The following is a 16029-nucleotide window of genomic DNA, read 5'->3' as shown; positions in this document are numbered from 1 at the left end:
TTCCATTAGGGTTTCTAATACTATTTCAAGAGTTCATTGTAATTATTGATACAACAGAGACCTTAAAGTTATTTTAGCATACATCTAGGGCGTTGGTGTAATTTTGCCTTTTATATTTTGATTCGATATTTTATACTACTTTTATATTATGCTAAGTCTTGGTCAAAACATTAAAGGAAATAAAAAACGACTTGTAAAATAAGCCTCTAGCATCTCCAACAAGATGATGTATATCTATAATTTATATATTTTACACACTTCATACCAAAATTCACATCTTCAACAACAAAGTGGGAAAAGGCAAAATATTTTACATTTTAACTTTACATATCCAAAATTGACAAACCAAAATTACAATTTACAAATTGTGTAAACATAAACAATAATAAAAGTTCCATCAGTGTTATTCTTTATATATTAAATACAATAATTATTATGCAGATGGTAATTATTTTGCACATATATGTTTCTTTTTATTAATAAAATAAAGAGTGTTTAGTTTTTTCTTTTTTTTTTAATACATGTACATAACATTAAATTATACTTTGCAATATATTTTAATTCCAAAAAGTTTCTGAGTAAAACACTAAAATAAGATATATGTGTATATATGTGAAATTAAAATTATAGTTGTTAAAATTAATTCAGAACTAAAGTTTTTGTAAAATAGTAAAAAATGATAATTGTGTAAAATATAAACAATGTTGTTGGAATGTGACGTTAAAAGTGGTGTTGTATAACACTGTTCGTCTCTTAAATTATAGATATAGACAACCGATTTTTAAATAACTGTTGAAAATGTCCTTACAGTTATACCAGTATACGTGGACGGTGGAACTTCAAGGAAGAAAATAATATTTTCTTAATTCGGTCTTTTCTTATATTGTCATTTATTGGAATTTTATTATTTATATCGAGTTGGAAGTAATCTTCCTTGTAAAATTCCTTTTATTTTGACTCCCTAGTTTCTCTTTGTTTGGCTATTTTTGTTAGGTTAAATTTTGCATATATCCCCGGTGGGCTAGTTTGCATTTCTAACCAAACTGAATAGTGAATTCAGTCCTACAAAAAAACTCATCTGTTTGTGTTTTTTTTCCGGAAAAAACCCTCAAAATATAATTTACATCAACTTCATCCATAGTACCTTAATTTATCCAATATTACACGTTGACCCCGAGGATCCGAAAACAGGACCTCTTGGATTAAGAGGGTGTGATGCTAGTGACTTGTCACCACAATCTCAGCCGCGGAATTGCTCAACCTCCTCGATTCTTCCGTGTCAGATATGAAATGATTTTCAGGCAATTTATTTTACGTGCCCTATTCGATCCGCCCCTTGTCATAACATCTCTCTCTCTTTCTCTCTCAAGTCAACTCAAGTCTTCACCAGTTTGTAAGAAATTCATTGCTTATTATGGCTGAAAATGAAGTAGCTCTTGCTTGAGCAAGTCAAGTTAGCCACCCTTCGTGGAAAAAAATGTGAAATGTGCCAAACGTGTAATTAATAATGGGTTTTTTGCAAAAACCACCCCTGTGTAATCTCGAATTGCTAAAAAACCACTTGTGTTAAAAAAATTAGCAAATACCCCCCTATGAAAATTAGTCAAAGGCGATAAGGCCCCTCCGAGCCGAACGTGTGTAGCACGCACGAAATGTGCGAATGGGTATGTGTTTTTTGATGCAAAAATACTCAAATACCCTTTAAATCAAAAATTTTAAAAATTATAAATTCGCCCCATAATTTTAATAAGGACCAAAATAAAGTTCTCAAAATTTTCAATTCAATACCCAATATTTTCTAAAAAGCCATCTTCCCGATTCAACCCAACACCACACCCCACAACCAGATTTCTCTTCTCCACCACACACCTACAACCACCAAAAGTTTCCATAATAGACTCCGTCAGCCTCCTCGAAATCACTGGCCTCTTCCCTCATCCTCCTCCAAATCATCAAGAAACCCAAATCAGAAATTCATTTGTTTTTTTTTTTTCCTTTTCGTATTTTTCCCACTATACAAAAGTGGCCAAATGAAATTCAAGAACTAGAAAATTTGTCTCAAAACTAACAAAAGCCATCTTCCCTTTGTTCTTTGTTCGTTGTTCTTGAGGTGGTCGTCTTCAACTCCGCCGCCGCCGCCGCCGCCAAAGAGAAGATTTTTCAAAAAAAAGAATTGGCCGATTTTCTTACACTGTATACGCTTTTGGGTGTGGGGTATTTGATTTATTTTAACTAGGGATAGGTATGTCATTTCATATAAGTCAGCACTTAATTTCGAAGTATGGAGCTGTGTGCTTAGCAAAATAAAATATAGGGGGGTCTTTGCTAAATTTTTTAACACAAGGGTTTTTTTAGCTATTCGAAGTTACACAGGGGGGTCCGTGCAATTAGCTCAATTAATAATATTCACTGCAGCAAATTCTACTATGTTTCTTCATTTATCTTGAAAAGAATTATTACAAAATAACTAGCAATTACACTGTAATAATATACTATATATAAGTTAAATAAAACTATGTTTAACTTTATTCATTCTTCATTCCATCTTCCACTGCTCAGCTTCTGAATTTGAAAATAAACCTCGTCCAAATTCGTATAATACGGTTCCGTTTCAAATTCGTGTTTAGCCGGTTCCAATTCCGATTCCTCGAACTGTTGTCTCGGTTCGTTTCAGTGCCAGTTTCGATTTGAATCAGAACCATGGTCATGCCTAAAGTAAAAATTACAATTGTTCATTCGACGACCAATACAAATGATATAACATATTTATGATAAAATAAAAATAAATAAATAAAACCATCAATAATTTCATTCATTCGTACTATCAATTTACCCTAATTTCACCTAATCCCTAAATTTCCCCAAAAACCCCTCTTCAAAACCCTAAATTGTATTGCAAATGGTGCATATGCAGTGAAGCACAAATGACCAAATCCAATAAATTTTACAGACCATTATTACTAGCAATGGGAGGCAAAGTAAGCTTAAATACCTCCTGCGGCGGCGGCGCCGCCTGCCTGAAAACCCATTTCATATCTGCCACGGAGGAATCGAGGAGGTTGAGCAAATCCGCGGCGGAGATTTTGTGGTGGCGACACAGCTAAACAAAGCTCTTCACGGGTGGCATTTTTTAACCGGAGTTGAAGAATTTTCAGTTGAGTTCTCTGTTTTAAGGTATAATTAGTTTTTTTGATGGAAAGAAAAGATTTTTTTTTTTTTTTTAGAGTTTTACGTGTAAAATGAAAATGTAAAAACAATGGCCTGAGTTAATTTGATTCCTTGGAGTACAAACAAGCCTTTAGACCAGTAGTTTTGATGGGGTAGAACCAAAACCAAAGTCCGCCGAAACGAGTAGAACTTAGTAGAATTTGAGTCGAAGAACTCTCGACTTTAAATTCGTCAAACTTTTACGACCCAAAAATCTCATTAGAGGAGCTATAATAGTTAGTACCCAATGCCACTCCAGTAGACTGTAATTGGAAGTTTACGTTGCTATTTCGTGTTTTGTATATGATTCTGTTGACGTATATATATTAGCCGGATTATTACTCTGAACGAACTGGGAAATCAAAATGTCGTTTTTTGCCGTTTACCTATGAAGAGGCTTTTCACATTCCGTTTTGATGGACTTGGTTTGCTGAGTTGGTGTGTATAAATCGTGGATCGTTCTAACTGGTAAAATCAAATTTCGTAAAGTTAACCCTGTGAATATATAAATTGTGGATTGTTCATGCAATTTAAACAAGGGAGGTAGATGATACTGCATGTTTCGATTTTAAATGGTACCGTTTCAATTTCCAGAACTGCTATCTCTGGAACTGTAACGGGTTATTTTCTTGCATAGTTCTACTATTCCACGCCCAAAACGGAAGTGGAATAGCCTATTCACGCCCTCGTTGGGTCTGTATATTATTATTATTATTATTATTAATTCATTATTATTATTATTTTGCAATAGAAATTTTCTGTTAAATCATAAAGAGCGGATTAGATAAAAAAAAAAAAAAAAAAAAAAAAAAAAAAAAAAAAAAAAAAAAAAAAAAAAAAGAGAGAGAGAGAGAAAACTAAAGTAAAAGAAAGGAAAAGAACAAACAAGAAAACAAAGAAACCACAAAAAAAAAAAAAAAAAAAAAAGAAACTTGTCAGAAAAAAGAAAAAGGAAAAAAAAAAGTAGAGGTAGTCCTCATATGACACTGCGAGCCACCCCAACCCTACCCCGACCCCTCCGCCAATCGACTAGAGATGCCCTTAGTATTTTCCAATAAGGGTGGACTTGACTTCATTCTCTTGCTAACTGATCCAGAGAGAGAGAGAGAGAGAGAGAGAGAGAGAGAGAGAGAGAGAGAGAGAGAGAGAGAGAGAGAGAGAGTCATGGAGTTGTACGTGGAAGATGATCTGGAAGCACCAATGCCATGGATAGGGCTTTACGTGGCAGCAGCTTCTGGCGTCTGCGCTCTGTCAATGTCGGCGGACGCCTTCGCGGGCTTCCGAAGCAGAAGGTTTTGGTTCCCATGTAAGTATTTCTCTCTCAACGCCTTCACCCTCACAGTATTAGCTGTCGCAATGAAGTTGCCGGTTGATCTTACAAGTGTGACGATCGGATTTAAAGATAACATCGCCCGTGTTAGCAGCCTTGTTCTCATGTCAACCGCTATAGCTAACTTCACGACCTCGTTCGGGTCGATGAAGAACAACGACATCGTACTAAACCTCGCTGCTTTAGGCATTCTTGTTGTTACAGTCTCCACGAATGTCTGCATTCATGTTATCCAGATCAAAAATCCTTTCATTGACAACATTAAATTGGGTGGATATAATTTAGAGATTGTGTCCACTGTGGTCATGCTCCTTTTGCTTTTGATGTTATGCTTTTTGTCCGTGATGATTCCGTCCGCCAAAAGAAGCATACAGTCGTCGTACCACGACATGCACGTAAAAATATCGAACGAGAATAATCGATTAGCGGAGTGGGGAAATTTTAGCGTCGATGAAGTCAGGGTAGCGGTGACGAGATATTGGGTGATGGCGGAAACGGGGAGCTCCCAATTCGTCATCGCGCGCTCCGTGGCATGCGTTGCTTCGGGCTCAATGTGTCTGTTCATGGGCCTAACTCTGTCTTGGGTTCTGTTTAAAGAGCAGCACAAGTTGCTGCCGATTAGTCGACATCGCATTTATTCGAATTACAAGTGGTCCATCTATTGCATTCTAGCTGTTCAGTTGGTTGGAGTGGCGTTGGGTTCTATTGCACCCGCAACGAGATGGTTCGTTGCTGCCCGATTCAAGAGCTCCGTTATAGGCCGTAGAAGTTTCAAGAACGAATTTAAAGTCGAGACTTATTGGACTCAAAAGCTCGTCTACTGGCAAGAGCGCCCTCTACCTCTACAAATTCGATCCAACGTACTCAGGAAACTTGTTCACGACGCCAAAAGATTACTTCTAAATGTCTGCATCGGAGTTCAGATTGTGAATGTTCTGTTAAGCAAGCTAGTTCTTCTCGTTTCGGCTGCCTTTTTGAAAGGGTTTTTGTTTTGCTTCCATCAAATCAAGACTACTCGAAGGGCGTGTTGTTATAATTCCAAGGAATCAAGAACCGAAATGGAGTTGGATTATAGCGGCTATGTGCTGCTGCTCGAGGGAGAGTCGGGGCTGCCTCGGAAGACGCTGAAAAACATATGCAACGAGGCGGATAAGTTGATCCAGAGAGGTAGAAAGAAGCAACCGAAGAACCTCAAACAACTCGTAATGAAATCCAAAAACTTCAATGGGGTGAGAGAATTCAACAACAACGAAGTTCCACGTTTGGAATATTCTTCCCAAGAACCTCCAAACTGCTGGTCTCTGCCAGTTGTGACTTTGACAAGCGTCGCAGTTTCACTTTCCAATATCGCTGACGATCATAAGCTTAATCAGTTACTCAATGCAGTGAGCGAAGGCCTTTACTTTGTAAAGCTCATAGAGAAATCGCTCGACAAAAACGGAGATTTGACAATCGTCCGGCATGCAGCAGAAGTGGTCTGGGTAGGGGTTGAATTGTCCAAGAAATGGCTGGATATCGATCTCCAAAATGCAAGTCTCGGAAGTGGGTCCCACATGGAGGCGCTGCAAAACCTTTCACGCATCGCCGAAAAGATTGTTTCTGATTTCACGACTAGAATCGTATTAGATCCTCTGATGAAAAACCCTCTCAACTGGCCTGCTAAAGTTATAGCTGCTCGCTCGATGTACCGAATAACTCAATCTATCCTGCTAGCACAGAAAGACAACCATAGCCAAACGAATGAGGAGCTCTTCGAGAGATTATCGGTAATGATTTCAGACATATTTGCAGCTTGCCTCACCAATTTAGTGCCGGTCATAATCTTGAAATGCCACAGCAATGCTATCGAAGAAAGGGAGGAAAGTGTCGGCCAAGCAGCTATTCTTTTAGGTGAGAGTGAAGAAGTTCTTGAAATTATTCAGGAAATCGATCTTCCAGGCTTGGATCCAAAAAAAGCAGCTAATATTGAAGAGTGGAGGGCGTTTATGGAATTGAATCCACCGGCATCTGCCTCAGCCTCGAGCAACAACGGCACAGCAAATCCACGCTCCAATGCCGAGCAAGTTTCAGTTGAAATACGAGGCTGATTATTTTGCAAGAAGACGCAGCAGCCGTTGCATTATCATTTTTTAGTTGGTATTACGGTACTATTTTCTGCATTTTACCTTAATGTTCTGTATAGTAAAAATGGTTTGTCGTGTTTCGATTTGGTTTGTCGTGTGTCGGTTATGTAATGTACTTGATTGTGTTTGTTCTATCGTGTTATCTGTCATTACAAGGTGCTTTTGTTAACTCTGCCGTTTGTTTTACATTTTTTTTTCTGGTGAAATAATATCCTTCTTTTTCTTTTTTGTTTTCGTTTTTTATGGTGAAAATCGTAAATAAGCACTGTGGATGTTGGCTAAAGGGATTTTAAATAGGGATTTTAGGGGGAAATTAGGGATTTTAAGGATTTTGAATAGGGATTTTAGGGGGAAATTAGGGATTTTAGGGTTTGAAGAGGGATTTTGGGGGGGAAATTAGCCGAATCGGTGCTCGTGAGCTCAGTGAGCCTGCTCGAGCTCGGATTTTAGATTTCGATTTAAGCTAGAGTTTACTTTTAGATGGCTCACGAGCTTTTATTATTGTTATTTTTTTTTTATTATTATAAATAAAATAATATATAATAATATAATAAGGAGTACATATAAAAATCAAAAAGAAAAACCAGTACATATTTTAATATGTTTATTATCATATAAATAATTTATAGAAACAATAATTACTATAACTATATTAACAGTAATAAAATTAAAAAAGTAAATAATAAACAGAAAATTAGATGATCTCATAAAATGAAAGCTCCATGAGCTCGAGATCGAAAAATATGACAAGCTCGGGTTGTTTACACCTGTAGACTATACCGAAAAATATAATTCTAGCGATTGAAAAATGTTATGGTAGGCTTTGTCGCACTTTTACAAACACGATATGGCAAGTCGCAAGCGACTATATAGTTCTCTATTGACAAATATTATGGCAGGTTTTAATAGTTTTGATGCATAAGGTATAGTTTAGGGGGATATTTGATGATTTTAATAGTTTTAAGGGGGTACTTGATACATAAAAGTATAATTCAGGGTCCAAAGTGTATTTTACTCGTTTGACACATTTCATATTGGTTTCCAGGAAGTTGTGTTTATCTTTCATATTTTTTCCACAAAGGGTAGCTGACTTGACTTGATCAGAATGGTGAAGACTTGAGTTGAGAGAGAGAGAGAGAGAGAGAGAGAGAGAGAGAGAGAGAGAGAGAGAGAGAGAGAGAGAGAGAGAGAGAGAGAGAGAGAGAGAGAGAGAGAGAGAGAGAGAGAGAGAGAGAGAGAGAGAGAGAGAGAGAGAGAGATTGATTGGTAATTGGTTCATGACTTCATATCGATATCGATTGTACACAAATCGGGGAAGTGAAAACAAATATTATTTAAGCGACGTTATTCATTAATCGAGTATTAATTACATTATCGATGTACTACTGTATCTTCGTTTGTCTTATAAGATATCTTTAAAAAAACTCATAAGCGTAGTCAAATACCCTCTTAATCGACTTATTAATGCGCTATTATGTACTCAATTAACTACAACTACTTAATATTATCATAACAGGCCATCCATAAAAGAAAAAGTAGTAAGGAATTCGACCACCATACTTTTATTTTTACTTTTTCTAATCTTTTTTCCATATAGAATGACTTAAAAGTTGAAAGTGAATTCTTGCCTATTGAGATAGCTTACTTCATTATTTGCCGGCAGTTTTCTTAAACAACAATTAAGCTGTTCTGATTATTCAAAAAAAAAAAAAAAAAAGAAGTAGTAAAGCTGATGGTTTCATCTGAACATGAAGCGTACGACAACTTGGTGCGAAAAAAACTCGAAGCTCCAATGCCATGGATAGGCCTGTATGTTGCAGCAGCCACTGCTCTCTGCACATTGGCAATGGCAGCAGACGCATTGAGAGGCTTTCGAAGCAGAAGGTTTTGGTTCCCGTGTAAGTACTTCTCTCTCAATGCTTTTTCCCTTACACTGTTAGCCGTGGCGATGAAACTTCCCGTTGATCTTACTAATTTCGTGGTTGGAGTTAACGACCAAATCGCCGGAGTTAGCAGCCTTGTTCTCATGTCGACCGCTATGGCTAATTTCACGACATCTTTGGGGTCCATGACCAATGATGAGATTGCAGTAAACTTGGCTGCTCTATCCATTCTTGTTATTACAATCACGGGGAATGTCTGCATCCACATTGTCCAGACGAGGCATTTTCTTTTTGTGCGCGATATATTGGCTGAAGAAGTCGGATCCACTTTAGCCATGCTTCTTCTTCTTTTGATATTATGCTCTTCAGCTGTGATGGTCCCCACTGCCAAACGGTACATAGACTTGGCGTGCCGTGAGATGCGCAGGCGAGTCGTCATTTCGAATAACAAGAAAGTGGAGTGGGGAGAATTCAGTGTCGGTGAGCTCAGAGTAGCTGTGAGAAGATATTGGGTTATGGCAGAAACGGGGAGCTCCCAATTCGTCATCGCACGCTCCGTGGGGTCCGTTTTTTCGGGATTGGTGTGCCTGTTGATGGGTCTAACTCTTCTAGAAGCTCATATTCGAATGCCTCTTGTGTACGATAATTTCGTACGGACTCATTCTAGTTACAAGTGGTCGGTTAATTGGATTCTTGTGGTCCAGGCTATTGGAGTGGCGTTGGGTACTATTGCTCCTCTTATGAGATGGTTCATTGCTGCCCGATTCAAGAGCTTCGAAATGGGTCGTAAAAGTTTCGAAGACGAATTTAAAGTCGAGAGTTATTGGACTCAAGTTCTGGTCGATTGGAGAGAGAGCCCCGTGCCTTTACAAATCGGATCCCACAAATTCAAGAAGCTTCTTCATGATGTGAAAGGATTGCTTCTGAATTTCTGCATTGGAGTTCAGATTGCGATTGTTCTTTCCAGCAAACTAGTTCTACTCCTTTCGGCTACCTTTTTGAACGGACTTTTATTTATCAAGAATCGAAAGGCGTGTTGTTGTTTCAAAGAATCAAGAACTGGAACGGGGTCGTTGGATTATTGCAGTTATGTGCTGCTGCTTGAGGGAGAGTCGAAGCTGCCACAGAAGACACTGACGAACATATGCAATGAGGCGGATAAGTTGATCCAAATAGGTCGAAAGAAGCAGTCCAAGAACCTCGTCGAACTTGTAAAGAAATCTGTCAACTTCAACGGTGTGAGAGAATTCGACTCCGATGAAGTTCCGATCTTGCAATATCATCAAGAACCTCCAAACTGCTGGTCTCTGCCAGTTGTTACGTTAACAAGCATCGCAATCTCACTCCCCAACGTCTCGGATCGTAAGCGTAATTTTCTATTGAGTGCTGCGAGCAGAGGCCTCTACTTTGTGAAGCTCGTAGAGAAATCTCTCGATAGAAACGGAGATTCGGCAATCATTCGTCATGCAGCAGATGTGGTTTGGGTGGGAGTTGAATTATCTAAGAAATGGCAGGATAAGGATCTCCAGAGTGCAAGTCTCGGAGGTGGGTCCCACAAGGAGACACTGCAAAACCTTTCGGACACTGCTGAAAAGATTGTTATAGATTTCACGACCGAAACGAAAGATCCTCTGATGATGCAGAACCCTCTCAACTGGCCTGTTAAAGTTATAGCTGCTCGTTCAATGTACCGAATAACTCAAACGATCATGCTAGCGCACAAAGACGACCATAGCCTCACGAACGAGGAGCTGTTCGAGAGATTATCAGTAATGATTTCAGACATATTTGCAGCTTGCCTCACCAATTTAGTGTCGGTCATAATCTTGAAATGCCACAGCAATGCTATCGAAGAAAGGGAGGAAAGTGTCAGGCAAGCAGCGATTCTTTTAGGTGAGAGTGAAGAGATCCTTGAAATTCTAGAGAAGCGCGAACTTCCGAGATTGGATCCAAAAAAAGCAGGTGATATTGAAGAGTGGAGGGCGTTTATGGAATTGAATCCACCAGCATCTGTCTCGGCCTCGAGCAACAACGGCACAGCAAATCCACAATCCAATGTTGAGCAAGTTTCAGTTGAAATACGGGGCTGATTATTTTGCAAGAAGACGCAGCATTTTACGAAATCTTGATACTGAAAACAGGTATTGTTAGCCCTTGCATTATCATTTTTTAGTTTGTATTATGGTACTATTTTCTGCATTTTACCCTAGTGTTCTGTATAATAAAAATGGTTTGTTGTGTGTCTGTGTTTCTTATCGTAAAAACAATTATCGGTGATCGCGCCTATATATTAACGATTGCAAGAATACCACTTTTTATTCTTTTTGCTGTGAAAGAATTCAACTATTTCTTGGAAATAAGAAAAGAATCTATACGAGTAACTGAAGTATTTCATCAAAACATTATCAACATGTCAAAAGCACAATTAGCTTTCTCATCGCATAGTTCAAAAGTTCAGACTGTCGACAACAAGCACGAGTTGCTCTGTTGATCATCTTAGTGGGCGAATCAATTTTGAGGCCTTTATGACTCTTTTGGTCCACTTGTGGTTGACCGCCGCCTCTAATGATGTTTCAAGTTCATCACAAGCTGCAGAAATATAATCCTCCGTTATAGCAGACTCGTTCTTCAGGCCAAAAAACACTTCTTCATCTACTTTAAGCTGGAGGCAGAGAAGGCTCTCGCCAAATACCTGCCAAAAAAAACAAACCCAACTTAATTACGAAGCAGCTTTCCAATCGTTTTTTTTTTTTTCTTTTTTTTTTTTTTTTTTGACATGCATTCCACTAATTCTTACGTTCTTTAAAGTCGAATGTATCGCAGCCCTCAAAGCTGAGGGCCCGCAGAACACACTCATGACGAATAAACCTTCCTCGGAAAGGCAGTTTTTCGCGTCCCGAAGAAAAGATTCCTGAACAAATTCTTCTGAAGGCCTGTTCAATCCCAAACTGCATGCACAGTTACAGTAGTACCAAGATGAAACTAAATTAATTGAAAACTAGACACAGCAGAATAATAAAGAATGTGTCAAAAAAAAAAAAGAAAAAGAAAGAAAGAAAAGCCTCATTACCTCAGGTCTAGTGAACCCACATCAACTATAAGTATGTCAAGTTTGCCAGCTGCCTCAGAATGTGCTTTGTCCTTAACGTACAGGAGTCCGTCAGCTATATGTAACTGAAAACAACACATCACTGCTATTGAGCATAAATACGCTTTCATGTGATCAAACTACGGTTAAAGGATTTTCTCAGGAAATAATTTCCTGATGCTCCACCATTGTTATGCAATTTTTTCACATTCATCTTTCCGATAAATTTAAATATATACTATCATATTTTGCAGAAGAAAGAAATCCAGAGAGATACTAAACAAATACAAATCCCATTTCACACATACAAATCTTTAATCGGAATTTTAAAACGCGTTTCAGCAAAACAGAACTGAGAAATCTCGTTTCGAAGAAAACCATACCAGGCCTTCGGTTTTCATTTAGTTTCTAGTGAAAACAAAAAACCAGGAAATTAAAATTAATAAAAACACTACATCATTTTTTACCCGTAATCGTGCAGCTTCTTTAAAATCGAAATATTTTGTAGCAATGTCCGAAACCAGATCATCTATCTCAACAACCTGTCAAATCAAGAACTTGCATGCATGAGAACAGATACATAGCAGAATCAAAATGGTACTGATCAGTGGTTCAGTGTTTCATTATACCTGAATATTTACAGTAGCTAGCCGTTTCTTCATAAACATAGGAAGCGATCCTCCTCCAAGACCGATAACCACCGTTTCCACCTGGAGAGAGAGAGAGAGAGAGAGAGAGAGAGAGAGAGAGAGAGAGAGAGAGAGAGAGAGAGAGAGAGAGAGAGAGAGAGAGAGAGAGAGAGAGAGAGAGAGAGAGAGAGAGAGAGAGAGAGAGAGAGAGAGAGAGAGAGAGAGACCAGAAGCTAAAGAAACCACTAAAATAATAACTAAAACAATTGTATTGTGAACAATTATTTTGAAAAAATCGTTGTAATAGTATACTTAGAACTCATAATTTCAAGAGAATGTAGATGACTCACATTGGGCCCATTGGTGGTAAATCGTTTGCGATGTGGAGAAATCAACATCAATCCAGAAATAATTGCATTGTGGTATGGATGTGCCAAATAGTCGTGATCAATTTCCCTTTCAATATTTGATGCTTTCTTACTGCTACTTCCTGGTAATATTTGCTATGTAAATAATACTTGATCAAAAAGAAACTTCTCAAAAGAACTGTAAACATCTAGTTATTTCTCAAGAAAGAGCGCAAAGCTGACCAGATATTATCTGCCTCTTTTTCTTCTTGGTTGTGTGAATTTCCTTCTTGTTTTCCTCTACTACTTCTTTATACAAAGCTTCTGATTGCGTCATTCCCGCGGATTGATGGAAAATAAGGCGGCGGAAAACCTGATCTTTTGGATTAGAATTAAGATCATCGTCATCGTAATCAAGACTAAAAGCTTCGGGATATTGATCCTGATCATGATAATCAAGCCTCTTACGGTAGACCGTTTCTTCTACAATAATCTTACCGGTCACGGTAGAAAAAACCTGGATTATTCAAACCAAAGAAATATCGTAAAATGAACAAGAGATGTAAACTTAATTAGAGCCTCATATTAGCATTTCAGAAAGAAAAATAAAATTAGAGATACTGTAAAAAGAGACAAAAGATAGCAGTTATCTAACCTCGAGTACAGTGCGACACGCCTTCACCATTTCACCTGATGTAAAAAACCTGAATAAAGATAACATACTTGAACTCATTTATGCCTTATATACTCATTATGCATAGCAGCGCAAAAGGCCAATATGCAGAACAAACTTACAATGTCCAAAAAGTTCATGTATCTCTACAACTCTTCTAACAAAGATAGACAGATGGTTCTTACTGATGAAAAATTGTAAGCTACAATACAAAATTCACTTACGGAATTGGAACTCCAACATCACAACATCTTGGAGCCAGTTTCCTGACTATATGTTTGAGTTGAGTCTGAAACGAGGAAAACCAAAATTTTAACGCAAGCCAAAAATTTATAGCTATTGAAAATACAGCTGGATATATTACCTTCTTATCATCCCAGGGAACCTCACAATTGTCGGAATCCTCTAAAATCTAAAACGATCAATGAAAAAAAAGATAAGATAAAGGAAGAGAAGAAAATAAGCTTATCAGTGAAGAAAAGATCTTACAATCAGTGCTCTAGCAGCCTTCAACTTTGCGAGAAGACGCTTTTGTCCTTCTTCTGATGAGTGGATCCAGTGATTAACTTGACTCTGAAATTTAATATTTAGTCACTTGACAGCTGCCTTTAAAAGAAGTTTAAAATCAAACTACAAACACATCTCAGAATCAATTCAAGTAAATAACGAGCTCTGAATCAGACATTATCGACTTAAGGATATGAAGAGTAAGATAAAAGAACTAACTATTGGAACGAAGAGTACAACAAAGTTGCAAGGGCAAGGTCCTGAATCTTGCTGAGCATCAATAAGGAAACCCTTATAAGCATATGTTGCCGGATCACCTAAAATGAGCTTTATCCTACGACCTGGTGCATACTCTTTAAGCTCTTCAAGATTCAGGTCTTTAAGTGTGTTTAGTACTTCACTGCCACCGGAATACTTATCTCGATATTTTTGTTCGTCTTCAAGTTCTTTGATGAGTTGAGAACGTGACTTCCCTTCCTACAGATATAATCGTAAACAATGTGTTGAATTGAACTAGCAGAAGAGCATTAAATTAACTCAGATTAAAGCATCTGATTAGCATGTGTTTTCTTTGTCAAAAACCATTTCAAGTGCTTTTACCTGAGATTCAGCGTCGCGACTTTCACATTTCCTAATGTCTGTTGATATTAAACCAACCGAAGCACACGTATCTTTTTCAAAAACGAACATAAAGACTTGCCCTTTTTGGTTTTCGGAGGACGATTCTGGTTCCTCAGGGACGTCATGAACACTCGTTTTCCATCCAAACCGGAAATGGAAGAGAAGTATACCTGAGGAAAAGAAATATGATGGAAAAAGAGAATCACAGCTATGAACTGCACAAATATATATTTTTACACTCACCAAAAAAGAATAAAAGCAAAATGAGGCCAAAAATACGTACTTCTCACAATGGGGCCTGCTACGGTGATGCATATAAATCTTCCGCCATCTTTTAAAATCCTTTTTACCTGGTAATGCACAAAAAATAACAGGAAAAGTCAAGCTTTTTGACTACTCAAAGAAACAAGATCCAAGACGGTATCACTTTCAAATAATACACCTGAAATATATAACGAGTCACTACTGTATAGGCATCGTGAGACACCACAAATGCATCCAATGCTGCCTTGTCGATAATCACATCCATGCTCTTATCTATAAACTGAACACAAACCAAAATCATCATCCATCAGTCGTCAACATTATCGATAAGTCGGCAGCACAAATAGACCAATAATAACTTCCTAGTAATTCGCTTGCAAATATATATATCTTGTATTAAAATACACGGAGTAGTTTAATAATCAACCCAAAAATTCCAAAATCCATCGAAATTATATAAATTAAAAAAAAAAAAAAAAAAAAAAAAAAAAAAACACTCGATCGAAAGTTAAATTGTTCGAGACGAAGATACAGAAACAGCAATTACCTCAAGTGCTTTAACGTTTGTAGCACGCCACTTCATCACCGGCCGTTGTTTCTTATTCCTCTCCGACATTTTTTTAATCACCATATCTGAGAAATCGACGTTCGTTATCTGCTTAAACCCAGCATCATACAAATGCTCCGACAGCCTCGAGCTCCCACATCCCGGCACCAAAATATTCAACTCCCCGGGCTGTACGGCGGCCGCCTCTCCGGCGGATTCCGGCAGTAACGACGACCGAGAAAGGAGCTGATCCGTGAGAAGGCTCTGAATTTGGGGCCACTCGGCATACCACTCGATCAGAAACTCGTCTCGTTTTCGGCTCCTGAAGAAATATTCCCAATTCTCTTTTCGCTTGAGGTAACCTAAGTCCATGAACAGATCTCTGCGTGGTTCATCCTCTTCCACGCCGTCTGGAAGCGGCCGGAAAACAACTTCGGATTCTCCTCGCGGTGGATTCTGCTTTTGCTTCTGCTTTCTCCTCCTCATTATTAGTTTATCCATGGCGGTGCGTGTTTTCGGTGTGGGAAGCGGTTATTGGGGTTTTTTTTTTCCCTTTTCTCTGATTTGCAGATTTGAAATGGAAGAGAGAGCGAATGAGAATGTTTACGCGCGCGTCAATTTAAATAGTCGGAGAAAAAAAATAATAATTATTATTATTATTATTTAAAAATATAAATAATTAATAAAACGTAACTGTTTTCTGTTAGTGTAAATTAATTAATGTATTTTCTCAACTTTAATAACAACTGGCTAACTGCTGAGTACTGATTAGTCGTTATTGAAACGAACATAATCAAGTTGAATTCTGTA

The 16029-nt window shown here is 37.9% G+C and overlaps 3 protein-coding genes across 4 annotated transcripts; 2 read left to right on the top strand and 1 right to left on the bottom strand.

The window, feature by feature from the left end:
- Positions 1-4192: 4192 nt before the first annotated feature.
- On the top strand, positions 4193-7173 carry LOC105974906 (uncharacterized). The gene is made up of 2 exons (XM_088823449.1): positions 4193-6782; positions 6958-7173. The coding sequence occupies exon 1, from the start codon at positions 4243-4245 to the stop codon at positions 6622-6624; it is 2382 nt and encodes a 793-aa protein (XP_088679575.1). The 5' UTR covers positions 4193-4242; the 3' UTR covers positions 6625-6782; positions 6958-7173.
- Positions 7174-8292: 1119 nt separating this feature from the next.
- Positions 8293-10853, top strand: LOC148767822 (uncharacterized). The gene has a single exon (XM_088823448.1). The coding sequence runs from the start codon at positions 8393-8395 to the stop codon at positions 10631-10633; it is 2241 nt and encodes a 746-aa protein (XP_088679574.1). The 5' UTR covers positions 8293-8392; the 3' UTR covers positions 10634-10853.
- Positions 10841-15833, bottom strand: LOC105975060 (uncharacterized). Of its 2 annotated transcripts, XM_088823447.1 has the most exons (17): positions 15220-15811; positions 14851-14952; positions 14692-14758; positions 14388-14578; positions 14007-14264; positions 13770-13853; positions 13645-13692; positions 13505-13569; positions 13263-13311; positions 13106-13124; positions 12851-12985; positions 12611-12750; positions 12261-12341; positions 12099-12173; positions 11614-11717; positions 11341-11491; positions 10841-11235 (listed from the first exon to the last, which is right to left on the bottom strand). In XM_088823447.1, exons 1-17 carry the CDS (start codon positions 15718-15720, stop codon positions 11035-11037), a joined length of 2271 nt encoding a protein of 756 aa, XP_088679573.1. In that variant the 5' UTR covers positions 15721-15811; the 3' UTR covers positions 10841-11034. The 2 variants fall into 2 exon arrangements, with proteins under 2 accessions (XP_088679573.1, XP_012855685.2); XM_013000231.2 differs by having other exon boundaries at positions 12851-13124; positions 15220-15833.
- Between the last annotated feature and the right edge of the window lie 196 nt (positions 15834-16029).

The sequence above is a fragment of the Erythranthe guttata genome, chromosome 9 (genome assembly GCF_056151865.1).
Source record: "Erythranthe guttata isolate IM_541 chromosome 9, IM_541, whole genome shotgun sequence".
Lineage (NCBI taxonomy): Eukaryota > Viridiplantae > Streptophyta > Magnoliopsida > Lamiales > Phrymaceae > Erythranthe > Erythranthe guttata.
This window is presented reverse-complemented; position numbering and strand designations above follow the sequence as displayed.